This window comes from Protomyctophum parallelum, assembly GCF_964188405.1.
Source record: "Protomyctophum parallelum genome assembly, chromosome: 2".
Taxonomy (NCBI): Eukaryota; Metazoa; Chordata; class Actinopteri; order Myctophiformes; family Myctophidae; genus Protomyctophum; species Protomyctophum parallelum.
The window spans coordinates 47,764,549-47,780,819 of record NC_139699.1 but is presented as its reverse complement, the minus strand read 5'-3'; the positions used below and the strand labels follow the sequence as shown (position 1 = coordinate 47,780,819).

Below are 16,271 nucleotides of genomic sequence, written 5' to 3'. Positions count from 1 at the left end.
ATATGTAGCTAACGCTGACCTACATATATTTACAGCGATTGAACACTCTGGGAACAGATGGGACTGTAGAAAGAGCTTTATGTATGTAGACATCAAGGTCACTGCATTAACTCAGATTCCCTTTCCCCATCAGAGTGTGTGTGTGTGTGTGTGTGTGTGTGTGTGTGTGTGTGTGTGTGTGTGTGTGTGTGTGTGTGTGTGTGTGTGTGTGTGTGTGTGTGTGTGTGTGTGTGCGTGCGCGCCATACTGATCTACTCGAGAACGATGACAATTTGGAATAGCCCTTGTACCCATTGTCAGCGACACACACGTGCATGGTGTCCTTGTTATGCCCATATATGGAGATATCTGTACCACGGCCACGTCACTATGACTCAGACATATCAATGCGTCCTCATAGCATCACTTACTTACTTACGCCTATAGCCCAACTTTGGGCATAGGCCACGAACAAGAGCTCTCCAGACATCCCAGTCCTGGGCCATTTTCTCCAGCTGTCCCCATGTGTGACCGGATCTCTTCACATCTGCATCCAGGCCACGGCGCCAGGTGTTTCGTGGTCTTGTGAACCCTTGTGGGTTCCAGAACAGGGCGCAGGCTTGTGAACAGTGTGGCCGATCCATCGCCAGCGCCTTTGGATGGTTTCTTCCTCCACTGGGTATTGACTTGTTCGCTGCCACAGTTCCAGCATCAGGCGCAAACAAATCAGTCACATAAGGAGGCATGCCATGGCCATATATAGGCATATACTGAATTACATCAGGATTTTAAAGGGACATGGACTAACCAGAGTGTAGACTAACATACACATATAGAGATCTCTATATACGTATGGGCATAAAAGGGACATGTACTACAGCTATCTCTGACATCAGGGATCTCTATAAGCAAAAGCATGTAGTTTGGAACTACAGATTTCACTCATTGCTATAATACATTTATACGTTTGTCTTTTTAATCCATGCATGTATGAATCAAAACAAACAAACTGTCCGAAGTTAAAGGCTGTGATTGCTGGTGATGAAAGGCTGCAGAAGTTGAAGAAAACGTTTGAAAACAAGTATGGAGAATCTCCTCTGTTCTATGCTTCTGCCCCAGGAAGAGTCAATCTGATGGGCGAACATATGGATTACTGTGGATACTCTGTTCTTCAATCTGATAGGCGAACATATGGATTACTGTGGATACTCTGTTCTTCTGATAGGCTAACATATAGATTACTGTGTATACTCTGTTCTTCAATCTGATAGGCGGACATATTACTGTGGATACTCTGTTCTTCTGATAGGCTAACATATAGATGAGTGTGGATACTCTGTTCTTCATATAGATTAATGTGGATACTCTGTTCTTCTGATAGGCTAACATATAGATTACTGTGGAGTGTGGATACTCTGTTCTTCATATAGATTACTGTGGATACTCTGTTCTTCCCATGGCCATTGAGCAGAGTATTCTTGCAGCTGTCTCAGTCAACCAATCAGGGAGCATCGAGCTAGCCAACACAAACCCACAGTACAAGGACTTTACATTTCCGTGTGCTGGTGACATCCATATAGACGGAGAAAATCCACACTGGTTTTATTATTACTTGCGCAAGCAGAGCGCGCAAGTACTAGTTTCGCCCAGGACGATATTCGATGCGTATCTATGCACCATCCCAGCAAATTACGTAATGACTACTTGTGCCTGATACGGCAGTGGTGCCAGATTACATACATGCATACATACAGTAGGAGCATTACCTTTAATCCTCACTAAAACATATCATTATGTCACCATCGGAAACCAATTACACTTTGGCATTGGGTCCTTTAATCCACATCTTTATTACGTCATCTTTGAGAGCTAGTTATTCCAGTTATACTATCATATGCTGGGACGGTGCATACGCATCAAAAGTGGCGCAAAGTAACCACAGTATACCGCTAATCAACTTACAAATTACATATACACAGAGGCATTTAGTATTAATATCACTATAGTACAATATTAAGTCAATTTAAAGCAATTGGCAATTTAAAATAAATAATTAAATAATTATACTGTATACGTGATAACATATTTTATTTCCGTTTATATACCTTTTTTTCATCTGATATCTATGATTTATTTTTCTTTGAGAAACTAAAAAGGGATCCAGAATAATTCTAAATCGATAAAACTATTTATTTTATAGATATAAACTTGTACCATACTTCATAATACTACTTTTTTACATACATAAAGTAGATACAGGTAGCAAATAGCTAAACCTAATAATTCAACATTTCAAATGTTCCTTCACAGAGAAGCTGAGATTTGACAGTTTGTAGTGGTCGACAGTACTTGCACGCTCTGCTTGCGCACTAGTAGGCCATTTATGGCCTACTAGTGTGCAACAAGCAAGTAGGCACTCGACAGAGTACAGTTCTAGTTTTCTCTGTGGTGTAAAAGGTATTCAGGAACACTGTGAGCTGAGCGATGTGGCCGGCATGCGGTGCGTGTGAGTAAAGTGAGTAGCGATCTTATTTAAATTAGTTTGAGCCGTGAATAAAGCTTGTTTTAATGGCAAAGAATGGATGGATTCTAGCGCCCCTCAAAAAAAACGTTAAAAGTGGACACTGCCGGTTATTTCCTGTTTACTCGATCGCCTAGCAACCCAGAGCTATTCCATATGGTGGTGAAGAGCACGATCTAACTTAAGTCAATAAAAACTGGGGGCATTGGGGAAAAACCTGTTTAACTCGTCCTTGGCAGTAGATGAGTTTTAATTAAGGAGGGAGGAGAAAGTGGAAAAGGGTGTTAGAGGCACAGGGTTGAATGTTACCGTGGTATAAAAAGTAGAGGGTCGGAGAGGCTCATTACGCCTCTCAGCCATTATAAAATACAAGGTAAACTGTGACCTCTAGTTAATTATTGCTTTTATATACCCACTGTCAGTGCACCCATTGTGTCTGTCTGTCTGCCTGCCTGCCTGTGTTCCTTTTGTGCCCATATGGACAAATCCTTAGGCAGTGGTAAACTAATTTGAAGTCGGTCGGGTCGAATGGTTCTTGTTGTACGTGAATTGCTGACGAAGGTACAGTATACAGTACACAGAGAGTGCTGTTCATTTATTGTAAGATAACGCTTCAGAGTTAAGGCGAGGGGGCGCAGAGAACTGGGGTTACTGGGGATATTCTCAATCTAAAATCTCAGTCACAACACCAAACGTAAATTACTAAAGCTTTCCAGAGAATGGACAACAGCAGCTCTAGTAAATGTCCAAACGCAAAGCAAGGTAAAAACTACAAGTGGGGGGGGGGGGGGATTTAACAGGGGCGGGTGGAGCTGCCGCGCGCTCAAATACGGAGCATGTCAAACATAGCACTGCGCATTCAGTGGCCTCTCCAATATGACACAGTGCATGTATCATCTATATCAGAGGTTCCCAAACACCGGTGCCGGTCCGCGGGACACGTGGCACTGGTACGCAAGAGGGGAATTCTAAGTTTTGCGTCGTTTAAAAATGTCCAATCTTTGTATCTTTAGCAGCAGCAGCTGTAGGCTATTTTGTGACGATCGCATTAATGAAACCAAACGCTACACGCTGTTCCGGTACAGGATTATTATTTCATGTGAATCATGTCAAAATGAAAAGATGATGTTATCCAGGTAAACTAGTGGTATTGGCACACAGCGCAGCAGCAGCACCGAGAACACAATGAGAGATATGACATTATTATTCTCCTCCTCCTCCTCCTCCACAACTCGATAACGTTCTCATTTGTTACTCATTTTCTGAGCCATGCAAATAAACAACAACCCGCACTGACCGGAGACGGAGAGGTTCATGTGCGCTGCGCGTAAAGCTTAGCCAGAAACAGACAGTCATTGCGTCAGCATGCATGTAGCCTCGGGAACCCAGACGTTATATTTCCAGGACGGAGGTGAGGGGGATATCGTTTGGGGGTAACGTTTGCGTGCTTCTATCTGTTACTTCTCTGACACAGCGCAGTTCAGCCAGTCTCAATAGTGGGACACCGCGCGCTGAGAGCCACATAGCCTACACAGCTGCATTTGGTTTTTAATTAAGGGCGCGTTCTGAATGCAATGAAAAAAGGGGAGGAAAAAAAAAAAAAAAAAGCTCAACTTTCGACTCGCGCTGCTGCGAGTCGACTCGTGACTCGTTTATCGATAAATCGATAAATCGATTTTTTGATGAATGCCCTAGTGTGTGTGTCATGTTCATGCACAATAATGAAAATGATGCCTTCTCAGATGTCACAGCTAATACATCAGATATTGTTGTTGTTGATGAGGACAGTAGAGAAGTGACCAGTTTGGAAGTGAATTTGACCACAGTCTCGAAGAGGTGGTCAAGGTGCTTAAGTACCAGCGTCTTAAGGATGCTATTATACAGCTTGGCTACAAATGTAAACTACTTGTGTTCATATTTGGAAGCCTCGGTAATGTCCATAAATCAGGCATGCCCAAGCCGAGAGCTAAGGCATCGGCAAAATTCTGTCCAGTGTCTGCAATAATTGGCAGTCGCCATATATGGAGAAGGCGATGCTTTCTGTACCCGTGATCTGTAACCTGAAGCACTTGTTGTAGATTTCTTTCAAGTTTGCGCATCCACTATTGTAAAATTCTTGTAAAATGTGTGTGTGTGTGTGTGTGTGTGTGTGTGTGTGTGTGTGTGTGTGTGTGTGTGTGCGTGTGCGTGTGCGTGTGCTCGTTCGTTCGTTCCATAGTCCTAGCATGGACATTGACACGTGTGTGCGAGAGAGAGAGATGATATTCTAACACTGCAGTCTCTGTCATTTCATTGCTGTTCGCAGGATTTATGAGCGTGTGATTGACGCCCCCCAGATGGAGATTACCCCCGGCAGTGGTGTCTGGTTGGGCCAGCATGGCCACAAGCATGGGCTCTTCAAGGTAAGACACAACACTCACACATTCTCTCTGCCGCTTTCTCGCTCAAACGCACTCGAACCCACTTGACCAACGTCAAAGGTTGCACTGCATAATGTCATCGTGCAGACCTACAGACTGGAGAGAGTGGCCAGAAAATCCTGGGACTAACTAGCTATAGCTCCCCTTTTTCTTCCCTTCACTTGCAAAGCCATTACGAGCTTGTCTATTTTTAATCATTGCTCATTTCTTCAATCTGCCATCTTTGCCCCACAGGAGCAATGAAACATACATGAAAGGATTAGGAAAGAAATGCCTCTACATATTTCACATGCTTCTGTATTTTTTTCCATTTTTCTAGTCAATTCTCAATTTACTGTATAATCCACACAGCATGTCACCCTGCTGCACACTTCCTTCACCTACATCGCTACACACTGACATTTGCAGGCCTGTGTCATTTTTTTTTTTTTTAACACTTTATTTTGATTTTTATTGATGAATAAATGAAAAAACATATGTGTACATTTTGTTGTATCCGACATGTAAATATCCCCCTCTCCCCCCCCAATCAAGGTCAGAACAAGACAAATAAAACATAGACAGACAGTACAAGACAGTAAAGGTAATTAGTAAACTAGTTTTGAAAGTACTAATGAACATAGTAAGAAGAAAAAAATAATAATAAAATAAAATAAACAGCATTTTCCATCAGCGTATGGTATCTAGGTTACATACATTGTATCCATCTTTCAGTTTAGATAGTAAATTGCTCTATATCCAACTGTCTACTTACTGAGGGCCTCCAACCAGAGGTCGCCCAATATCAGGTTTAGTGTGAGGTATCAGATTGTAAAAGGGAATATGGGTTTAAGTGAAAGGTATACTTTCTACAAACTCTATGAAAGGGGTCCAAGTCATAATGTATCTATCTTTAGAACCACTACGGTTGTACCTTAGTTTCTCTAGGGGAATCATGGAGAGGACCTCTTTGACCCACTGTTTGAACGAGGGAGGTTTCCCCGACTTCCATTGTCAAAGTATCAATCTACGAGCCAAAAGCGTTGTGAATGCCACAGTGTTTGCCTGAAGACCCGTGAGCCGTTCCTCGATTGGAGACACCCCAAAAACAGCAATCACCGGGCAGGGGTCCACCGTTCCACCACATATATACGACACCGCCTCGAAAATTTTCTCCCAAAACCTGACTAGTGATTGGCATGACCAAAACATATGACCCAGCGTGGCAGGCTTGTGCTGGCATCTCGGACAGCCAGCATCAAAACCAGGGTAAATCTTGGCTAGTTTTTCATTAGAGTAGTGGAGCCTATGTACAACCTTGAATTGGATGAGGCCGTGTCTTATACACAAGGAGGTGGTGTGAATTCTACTTAGACAGTTAAGCCAAGACTCGTCCGATAACGTGATGTCCAGATCTGTTTCCCAAGCCAATTTAGTGTTATCAAGGGATGGAGGGATGGAGTTCAAGTATTGTGTTTATAGCAGTCTTAGACGGCGGGGATGGGAAAGGGAAGTGTTTTTGAGCGAAACTGCGCACCTGCAGGTATCTAAAGAAATGGTTATTCGGGATGTCATTGTCTTGTTTCAGGAATTCAAACGAGGCAAATGAGCCCTCAGTGAAGAGGTCTTCAAAGTAGACTAGACCAGATCTGTGCCAAACCTTAAAGGCTGCGTCGTTCTGTGATGGGGGGAATAGGTGGTTACCAACCAATGGAAGGAGTGTGTTTGCCTCCTTGAGGCCAAAATGTTTTCTGAATTGGAACCAAATTTGTATGGAGTTTTTGACCACTGGGTTCAGATTTTGCAGGTCAGAGCCAAAGGGCAAGGGGCAGCTCAGGGCAGAAATCAAGGGAACCTGTGGATTGGAGTTAAGCTCCATTGAGACCCAAGTTGGACCCTCACCCGTCTCGTGCATGGAGAGCCAATATGTCAACTTGGACATGTTAGCTGCCCAGTAATAAAATAAAACGTTTGGCCTGTGTCATTTTTAAGTTCAGGCTAGTCTAGCATCCTATATGCATTTTATAAATGGGTAGGTGGCTATGCCGGTATATGGGCATATTGGTGGTTCTGCAGGACAACCGGATCTATATATGCAGGCCTATTATGGAGATCTGGTTGTCCAGTTGTAAATCACTCATTCAACCCATTTTGGGCGGGAACCCCCTTTGGTGTTAGCATTATGTTGTGCTTTAGCTATTGAAAAATAGCAGATCTACAAGCTCATAGCACGCCACTCGGTGGCACGCTATGAGCTTGTAGATCTGCTATTTTTTTGAACGACTGACATAGAAACATAGCTTTTTCAGAAAACTGTCAGGATGTAGAAGACATTTTTAGAATCTGATCTCAGGTCAAAATGGGTTAATCACTCACTCACGCCGTGGACAAGTGCCCATCCAAAAGTCTTCCCACCTGGCACATCACTCCCATGTGTCCTTGGCGATACCCATGTCAAGTTCGAAGTCGAATGGTTTGAGAGAAACACACACACACACACACAAATTATGTACATTCGGAGATAGATTCCTGGACAGCCGCTGTTGCGACTGACTTCCCATTGGGAAATGCACTCCGTGCAGGTTCTCTACCATGCACTGGCCAAGATCGAAGTCACACACAGACACACGCACAGAGATTCTGTGCATTTATGGAGGATGGATTAAAAAAACATGTCTGAGACAGATGCTGTCGCAAAGCTCATGTGAAGGAAGGGAAGGAGCGAATAAGGACAGACTCCTTCACACTCGCGCACAGGCCCAGCTGGTACGAGCTCCACTGCCAAAGTGACAGACGTGCTTGTCGTATAACGCTGAATATAACACCTGTTGCGCAATGTATCAGAGGCGCTTTCCTAAAACACTGCAGTGGTTTGCAAAGTAGAGACCGTGTCCCCAACAAAAATGTATTAAAATAGCATCAAAATCAATTCACCTTATATACATTGGATATTTGAAATTAGACGATCTACAAGCTCACAACATGTCGCAATGCGGCGTGTTTGCTTGTAGAACTGTTTTATTTATTTATTTTAATGTTTTTTTAAATGATCCATGGCACAAAGTATTTTCAGATGGAGGCTCGTTGCCAAATACATATTTTAATTTGTTCGTCCTTGAGAACCACTTCCTTAATTACTGCAATTCCAGGACAACACAAATTTGACCACATTGTTGAATATTGAATTCTTGATTAATTCCAGACCGTTCCTCTGTCTGTTATGTTGCTATGGAAACACAAGCTTGTAAGCAGAGGCAATCATGAAAAAAAAATAATATATATATATATATATATATATATATATATATATATATATAGTTTTTCGGGTTTTTCTCATATGTCCAGCTTTGAGGGTAAAAGTTGTAAATGTTTGCTGTAACGCAAACATTGTATGCCATGGACAATGAATGGCCTGCTTTGAGTGTTTGTGCAAACAGAAACATCTCTAAAAGAGAGAACCAGAACTCACAGAACTATCGTTTTAAGGCACTTTTACGCTGATGAAGGCTTGAACACCGAAACGCGTTTGTTGTGCTGATGCTCTGCAGCGTACCATGCCAACACTTCAAGAAATTAAATGTAAAACGAGAGTTCCTTGACTGCTGGTTTTCTCTTTTTAGAGATTTTCCTGTAAAGTTACTTACCTGCGCACCCGGTAAAAATGCTCAGAGAGTTTGAGACTATAGTTGGAGCGAGCTACTACCTTGATAAACTGTTTGTGCAAACACAATCAATGAATGGCCAGCTTTATCCCCAAACCATCTGACATGCGCTTGTCCCTCTGATGTACTTGTTCTTGATCCTATCCATCCTTGTTACTCCCAGAGAGAACCTCAGTCTCTGCTGCGTGATTCAATACCACGTCCATCTCTAGACACGTCCTGCCTGCCTCTGATTGGCCGGGTGCAGTACTTAGTTTAGACAGATTTTGGTTTAGACTAGTCATTGGTTAGACCAGTCATTATAGTCCCACGACTACAACCTATCTCAAACCCTCACCCTAAACCTAACCTCCCACGGGGCAGCACACCTAAACCTAACCTTAACCCATGTCTAACCAATGACTAGACTAAACTAAGTATGCACCCCGATTGGCCTACCGACACTGCCCGTCTTACCAGACTTTCCTCCGAGGTGGATAGTCTGATGACTCTGACTCTGACTCCGTGGTGGGAAATAAATATTACTTTATTATTCTGTCCATATCAGGTTGCAACTCGAACGGAGCGGAGTCTGCTCCAGCGACCTTCGCAACGCTCGACATGGCAACTTGGTGGTGTTTCCCGTGGCTCAAGTTTTCTAGAGATGGCTCCGTCGCGGTCTAAAACTATACTTTATCTGCAAAAAAAAAGAAAAAAGTCTGCGGTTGTTTGAAGATAGATGCGGCAGCGGGATGCCTCTGTCTCTAAACCACCATACAACATAGCTGTCTATCTCTAAACCACCATACACCATAGCTGTCTATCTCTAAACCACCATACAACATAGCTGTCTATCTCTAAACCACCATACAACATAGCTGTACACCTTCCCTTTCATTCTTGCTGTAACTTTCCTATCACACATCACACCTGACACTTTTCTCCACCTCTGCCTCTAAGGACCATATGCAGACCATGGCAAGGCGCTAACAAGGTGCAACTTCCCATTGACAGCCCATTCATCCAAAGTCCTATCTGTTTGTATTACACAACACAAACTCGCCAACATTGCAACTGTACGAAAAGCTTGAATTATCCTCTTTCTATCCTTTGTTTCACCGAGAGGTAGAATGGAAAAGAGAGGAGGAGAAACTCAGCCGAGAGCTATGGAACTACGGTTAGCGGAGGAGATATACTGGAGGAGGTGGAACAAGCACAGTGGCAGTAGCGGTAATCTACACACTTCCAGGACTGGGACTGAGCGATAATGATAAGATGAGCTAACTAGGCCTTTTAAATAAAACATATTGAGCTCTCGCTGAGAGGGTGAGCGCAATGCTCTGTCTCCACCCTGCCACCACGGTACCGCACTCCACCTCACACGCTGGGATTCTCTGTCTGAAAGAGCCACCATAATTGTGTGTGTGTGTGTGTGTGTGTGTGTGTGTGTGTGTGTGTGTGTGTGTGTGTGTGTGTGTGTGTGTGTGTGTGTGTGTGTGTGTGTGTGTGTGTTCTCGTTCTCCATGCACCATGTAAGGCAGTAATGATGGCTTTGAAGTCCAGAGCACGGCAGACAGTGTTGAAAGGCTTGTGCGAGTTGCGTAACACCACACAAAGAAGTTGTGAGTGATGTAAGCAGAACGAACCGCTGCACCTCTCTCCATGTCCACATCTTCGTCTCTCTGTCTGCTGAGTGTGCAAGATGCATGTGCACAGCAATATTACATTATTAATATATCAATACACTGAACAAGATATGCCTGACTTCAAACAAGCTTTTTTAACCGGTTTAAGATGATTCCATTTCCAATTAAACATATTCATACTTTAGTTGGGGCATTGAAAAGCCTGAGTTTCAATCTGACATGCATTGTGCTAACCCAGAAACGATGAGTGATACCATTTCTACAAGGACATGCTGTACCCTGTATACCACATCAATAACAAAACATAAAAAAATGTATTACAAGAATTTCACTGCTTAGTGTGTGCTTGGGAGTTGGGATGCAGCAACAGACATCAATAATAAGATTATTAGTATGTACCATTGAATGTGCAGTTAAAGGACAACTTTAGTTTTTTTCAACCAAGGTTCATGTTTTATGTTATTAGAGAAACTAAAAGATGAGTGTTAATTTTCTTTCATTTGCTGCTTTCTTTCGTTTTAGGGATTTTAGCTCTTTTTGACAGGGTGGCGGGGGCATTCAAGCATGGGGCTAAATATGTATTTTTTTACCAAATTTGATGGTGATTTATTTATTTATTATTTACTATAGTCCTAATAAACCCCAGGAAATTACATCTGGCCACAAAAGATCACATGATCTACTGAATGTGAAGGTAGCCTACTGGGGGAAGGCTTATACTGTGTGTAAAGGCTCAATATGTCAGTTTGTCACATTCAATAGATCCTGTGATCTTTTGTGGCCACATGCAATTTCTTGGGGTTTATTAGGACTATAGTAAATAATAAAAACATTAATCGCCATAATATTTTGTAAAAAAATACATATTTAGCCCCATGCTCGAATGCCCCCGCCCCCCTGTCAAAAACTGCTAAAATCCCCAAAATGAAAGAAAGCAGCAAATGAAAAAAAAAGAACACTCACCTTTTAGTTTCTCTAATAACAACCTAAAACATGAACCTTGGTTGAAAAAAAACTAAAGTTGTCCTTTAAGTAGCTAGAATATGAATGAGATATTTCTTTAGGCAACGGGATAGCACCTTCACTGAATATTTTCCTATTCTGAATGATCATTATTACATTTATCTTCGTGTAGCTTTCTCTGCCCACCTCACCTCACTATGAACTGTTATGTTTGCCTTTCTATTGCTTTGCATCTCAGCCTTGTCTTACTCTCTCTCTCTCTCTCTCTCTCTCTCTCTCTCTCTCTCTCTCTCTCTCATATATTCTCCATCTCTCCCTCCATTCCTCTGCGGGTAGTTAAGTAGGGAAGTGAGAGACTGTGAGGGCGAGAGAGCAGGTGGAGGTTAGGATTGTTTTTAGCCTGTGTTGTAACAAAGAAAGGTCATGTTTTACATCACCAGATGGCGATGGGAAATATCAGGATGAGCCTTTACCCCCAAAACAATAAACCTGTGTCAATCTAAGCAGTTTGTTGCCCGAGGGATCGCGCCACACACAACGATGTCCTGTTGCACTACACTACAGGATGAATGAATGAAGTGGCGCATGTGGAGTGGTACGTGCATGTCCATTGGCTCGGAGCATGTGGAGTGGTACGTGCATGTCCATTGGCTCGGAGCATGTGGAGTGGTACGTGGATGTCCATTGGCTCGGAGCATGTGGAGTGGTACGTGGATGTCCATTGGCTCGGAGCATGCGGAGTGGTACGTGGATGTCCATTGGCTCAGAGCATGCGGAGTGGTACGTGGATGTCCATTGGCTCAGAGCATGCGGAGTGGTACGTGGATGTCCATTGGCTCGGGGCATGTGGAGTGGTACGTGGATGTCCATTGGCTCGGGGCATGTGGAGTGGTACGTGGATGTCCATTGGCTCAGAGCATGCGGAGTGGTACGTGGATGTCCATTGGCTCGGAGCATGTGGAGTGGTACGTGGATGTCCATTGGCTCGGGGCATGTGGAGTGGTACGTGGATGTCCGTCACAAAGCACAGTGGAGCGCGTATGCAGGTCTGCGCCATGGTGCTTAAATGGCACACACGCATGCCTTTTATACGCACATAGACACGAACACACCTAAACAATAGAGAGTTGTGGTTTTCCATCAGGACACGCCCCCCCCCTCATCTAGACTGAGTGGCAAAACATTGAGCAGCATAGAGTGTTGGAGTTTGGAAGCGCTCGTTGAAAATCACTCAACCGTCCTGTGTACCACCTGTTTCTAAATGTCACATAATGCAGGAGGCAGCAAAATGTTTTGTTATTGAAAACAAGCACTTCCAAACTCTGACACTTAATCAAAAGAAATAATCAAATGCAGGGCATTTCTTGACAGAAAGTAGCTCATAACGTTTCTTTGGTGGATTTTTATGAAACAAAAACTTTACAGATAGAAAGTGGATAATTCAAGCTTTTCGTACAGCTGCAATGTTGGTGAGTTTAACATTGTTTAATGCAATCAGACAGGACCTTTCTATTTGGATGAATGGGCTGTCATGGCCAGAAAGTAGTTTTTTGCCACTCAGTGGGTGTTCCCGCATAACTTCCAGGTACGATGATGTCACATGCATACCCTCTATATGGGAATGGAAAGAGCCCTAGAATATCCTATACTCAAGTACAAGTATTTAAGTATTACCCATCGTAGAAGATTAACGATTTGAACATCACTCTTTTGAAATGTAGTACTACTAAGGTCCTGGGTCTAATTTGTAATGTGAATACGTCCTACAAAACAATATCTTGTTCAGTGATGCTCTCTTAACGGTCTTTAACCCATTCTGACCTGAGATCAGATTCATACGAGGTTTCCACTGGACAAGCTCATAGCGCGCCACTCGGTGGCGCGTTATGAGCTTGTAGATCTGCTATTTTTCAATAGCTAAAGCATAACATGATGCTAACACCAAAATGGGTTCCCGTTCAGAATGGGTTAAGAAAGCCTTCTTAAAGATTGTCACGCGTGGGAGTCCAACACAAACTCCAATAGAATATCCCCCTGATTGTGTCAGGACAGCATAATGATAGGCTACAGTAGTGTAATTATTGCCTTTCAGAAAATTGTTGAGTACTGGACTTTATTAAAAAATATTATAGGTCTCATGACATGCTGTTTTTCAAACCTTTAAAGTCTTTATCATGGTCCTTCAAACGTGTTTTAACAGAATACTCCACTCCAGTGAGCCGTGCCAGGTTATTTATTTTCTCTTTGTGTTATGAAGCTATTGATTACATGACACACCGTGGCTCGCGTGCACACTTGCGTGCACGCACACACACACAGAGACGAAGCAGAGATGTAAAGTACATTTCATAAGTACTGTACTTTTACCATACGGGCCAGATTTCTATATCTTGCAGAGTTACATAACTGATCAATGGTGGTGATGTACAGCCGGGTTCTTTATTACAGCACCGACACGTCTCTGATCTACAGTACACACCTTCATTCCCTTCCCATTCTCCCTGACACTGACAGCCTGCTCCTCAGTGTCCGCTGCTCAAACTGTGTGTGTGTGTGTGTGTGTGTGTGTGTGTGTGTGTGTGTGTGTGTGTGTGTGTGTGTGTGTGTGTGTGTGTGTGTGTGTGTGTGTGTGTGTGTGTGTGCGCGCGCTGCTCAAGGCTTATTTCTCTGAATTATGATGTGTTCAGGTGCTGTTTACATCCCGGCCGACCAAATGGATTTCACAATTTAAGCATAATGCTGAAAGGAATCGATGCCATCTGTGCCTGGGCCGAGCTGTAGAATTGTAATGTCCTTCCAGTGTGTTTATCGTGAAACCCAATGGCGTTACATTGTGTTGCATCCCCCCCCCCCCCCTGACTTGGTTGTTTGAATGAATAGACGTGATGGTTTGTAATGATGGGTATTGGGTATACCATGTCACCATATGGTTTGTAATGATGGGTACCTTTTCACCATATCATCATATGTGACAAAATTTGACTGAGGGACTGCCATTGGATTTTTGTCATATGTCATATGAAAGCAGGGAATCATAGCTTCAAATTGACAAATTGGTTGTTCAGTTTGGCCCACCGGTTTTGGAGATATGGCTTATAGAGTAATGTCTTGCAGAAAACAGCGAGTTGAGAAAACAAAAACATTACTTCAATAAAGAGTGTGATCACAATTTCTCCACCAAGCCTGATTTGCACTGTGCGTGCGTGATCTTGGTGATCAAGACATATCTGTCAATTCTTTCATATTGCATTCCATTTGTTAAGTTTGGCATTCAAAGTCAGCAGGAATGATCAATTTTTAACAAAATGCCTCAAATACTGAATGCAGTGTGAGATCGCTGTGAAACTTCTTTCAAACTGGCCAAATTTGTAATGTTGCGGGATATACGATGACCTCCATAACATATTTACAATTAGTGTAATGTCACCAGTTACCAGTTGAAACACTTATCCGCAGTTGAAACCATTATCCGCAAAATAAATAAATCCCGTAGTTACTGCACCGTGGCTTTGTAGGGCAGTATAGTAATGTACTGAATGATAATTATGTGTGTTAAATCTCTCTCTCCGTCTGTCTCTTTGTCTCTGACATCTTGCCTGTCTATGTCTCCTCAGGGCATTATTCAGGACGTGAAGCTGATCTTTGCCCCTAATGGTTTCATCACACAGTGTCCAAACCTCAACCGCAGTAAGTATTGTGATTACTCGGCCAAACGCTCTGGGCTAGACAAAGTTACCTCTAATTAGGTTTCCATAGGGTTTGCATAGATACAGTATATCAATTATCTAGTTAAAAATCGTTAATTAATAATATGTTTGACTGTTGCTACAAGGTTTCAAAATAACAACCCGGTCTCGCCCAAACACGGATTGGCATATCCGTTCATACACTACTAGAAAACCCCAAAATCCGTACATATTAAACTGAAATCCTTCCCAAAGACTGTGACGGAGCGCCGCCATCTCAAGCAAACTTGACACCACTGAGCGAGTAGGGGTGCAACGATACATTTTAACAGCGACACATGGTTGACGATACGATACATGGACGATATTGGTTCATTATGGTGATCCGATCCGATTCAATAACTATTACAGTAACTATTTAAAATACATTGACATTATTTAAAATTAAGTAATTAAAGACCTTTTTCTTTTTCCTTCAAAAAAAAGCTAAATACCACGCACAAAAATGTAGCATTGATACAATCGATTATTTGCATAGCAAAACGATTCGATACCGATTATTTGCAGTGCAAAACGATACGATACATAGTCAATGTTTTCATTTCGATATACTTCGATTCATGAAATTGAAATCGATAATTGAAATCTATTTTTCAATGCAGTCACTATATCGTTACACCCCTACGAGCGAGCTAAAGCGACCAGGTTGCCGTGGCGAACGTTGCGATGTTCGATTTAGCCGATCGTCCGAGTTGTAACCCTATAGAAAACCCCACCACTCTAGCTGAGAGTGGGGGCGGAGCAGTAGCAGGTTGTCTGTTGGTGGTGTGGGGGCGGGGCTAATAATCTGCACACCTGAGGGATATATAGGCCTAACTAGGCAGCATACAAACATTTGTGTCTCACTGAGAGGTGCTTGCAGCACCACAACTCCTATGTGCCTGTATACTGATGCATTAATGCAAGTCTGCTTTTCCTATATATCCTACTCGTTGCATTGCCTATATGTTTCCTTTCCTACTGTGTATTACGCCTGACCTATCCCCATTATTGTTTGTTATTTATTTCCTCCTCTTGCCAGTCAAATCATCACTCATCCGTCATTCACCACTGCCATACCTGTATCTGCAAAGACTGAATAAACTCTCTGACATGTCAATACTGTCTGGTCTGGTTCATGCTCTAACAGGCATGTTGGTGTAGAGGTGCAAAGGTACATAGCCAGTACCACCCCCCCTCACTAGAATATTTCAAACCCAATAGCACAGGATCGTAAATATAATGTCAACCCGATCTCACCCAAACTGAAATAACACGGATTGGCAATTCCGTACATACACTACTACATAGTGAAAGCCATGCCTCCGTCGCAGTCAAAACTATAATAATATGTACGGATTTTGGTGTTTTCTAGTAGTGTATGTTACGGAATTGAC

At 42.8% G+C, this 16,271-nt stretch overlaps 2 protein-coding genes across 2 annotated transcripts in view; both read left to right on the top strand.

Annotated features, from left to right (window-relative positions):
* Positions 1-16,271, top strand: part of LOC310878927 (protein kinase C-binding protein NELL1-like) — a gene marked incomplete at both ends in the record, with an annotated part of 351,954 nt that overhangs the window by 113,000 nt on the left and 222,683 nt on the right. Inside the window, 2 exons of the mRNA XM_083793343.1 lie at positions 4,806-4,902; positions 14,764-14,836. Of these exons, the coding sequence (XP_083649469.1) occupies positions 4,806-4,902; positions 14,764-14,836 (170 nt within the window). The remainder of the gene's footprint in view (positions 1-4,805; positions 4,903-14,763; positions 14,837-16,271) is intronic.
* galk2 (galactokinase 2) lies at positions 966-2,489 on the top strand (the record flags this gene model as incomplete). The annotated part of the gene is made up of 3 exons (XM_083790567.1): positions 966-1,134; positions 1,410-1,595; positions 2,404-2,489. 3 exons carry the CDS (start codon positions 966-968, stop codon positions 2,487-2,489), a joined length of 441 nt encoding a protein of 146 aa, XP_083646693.1.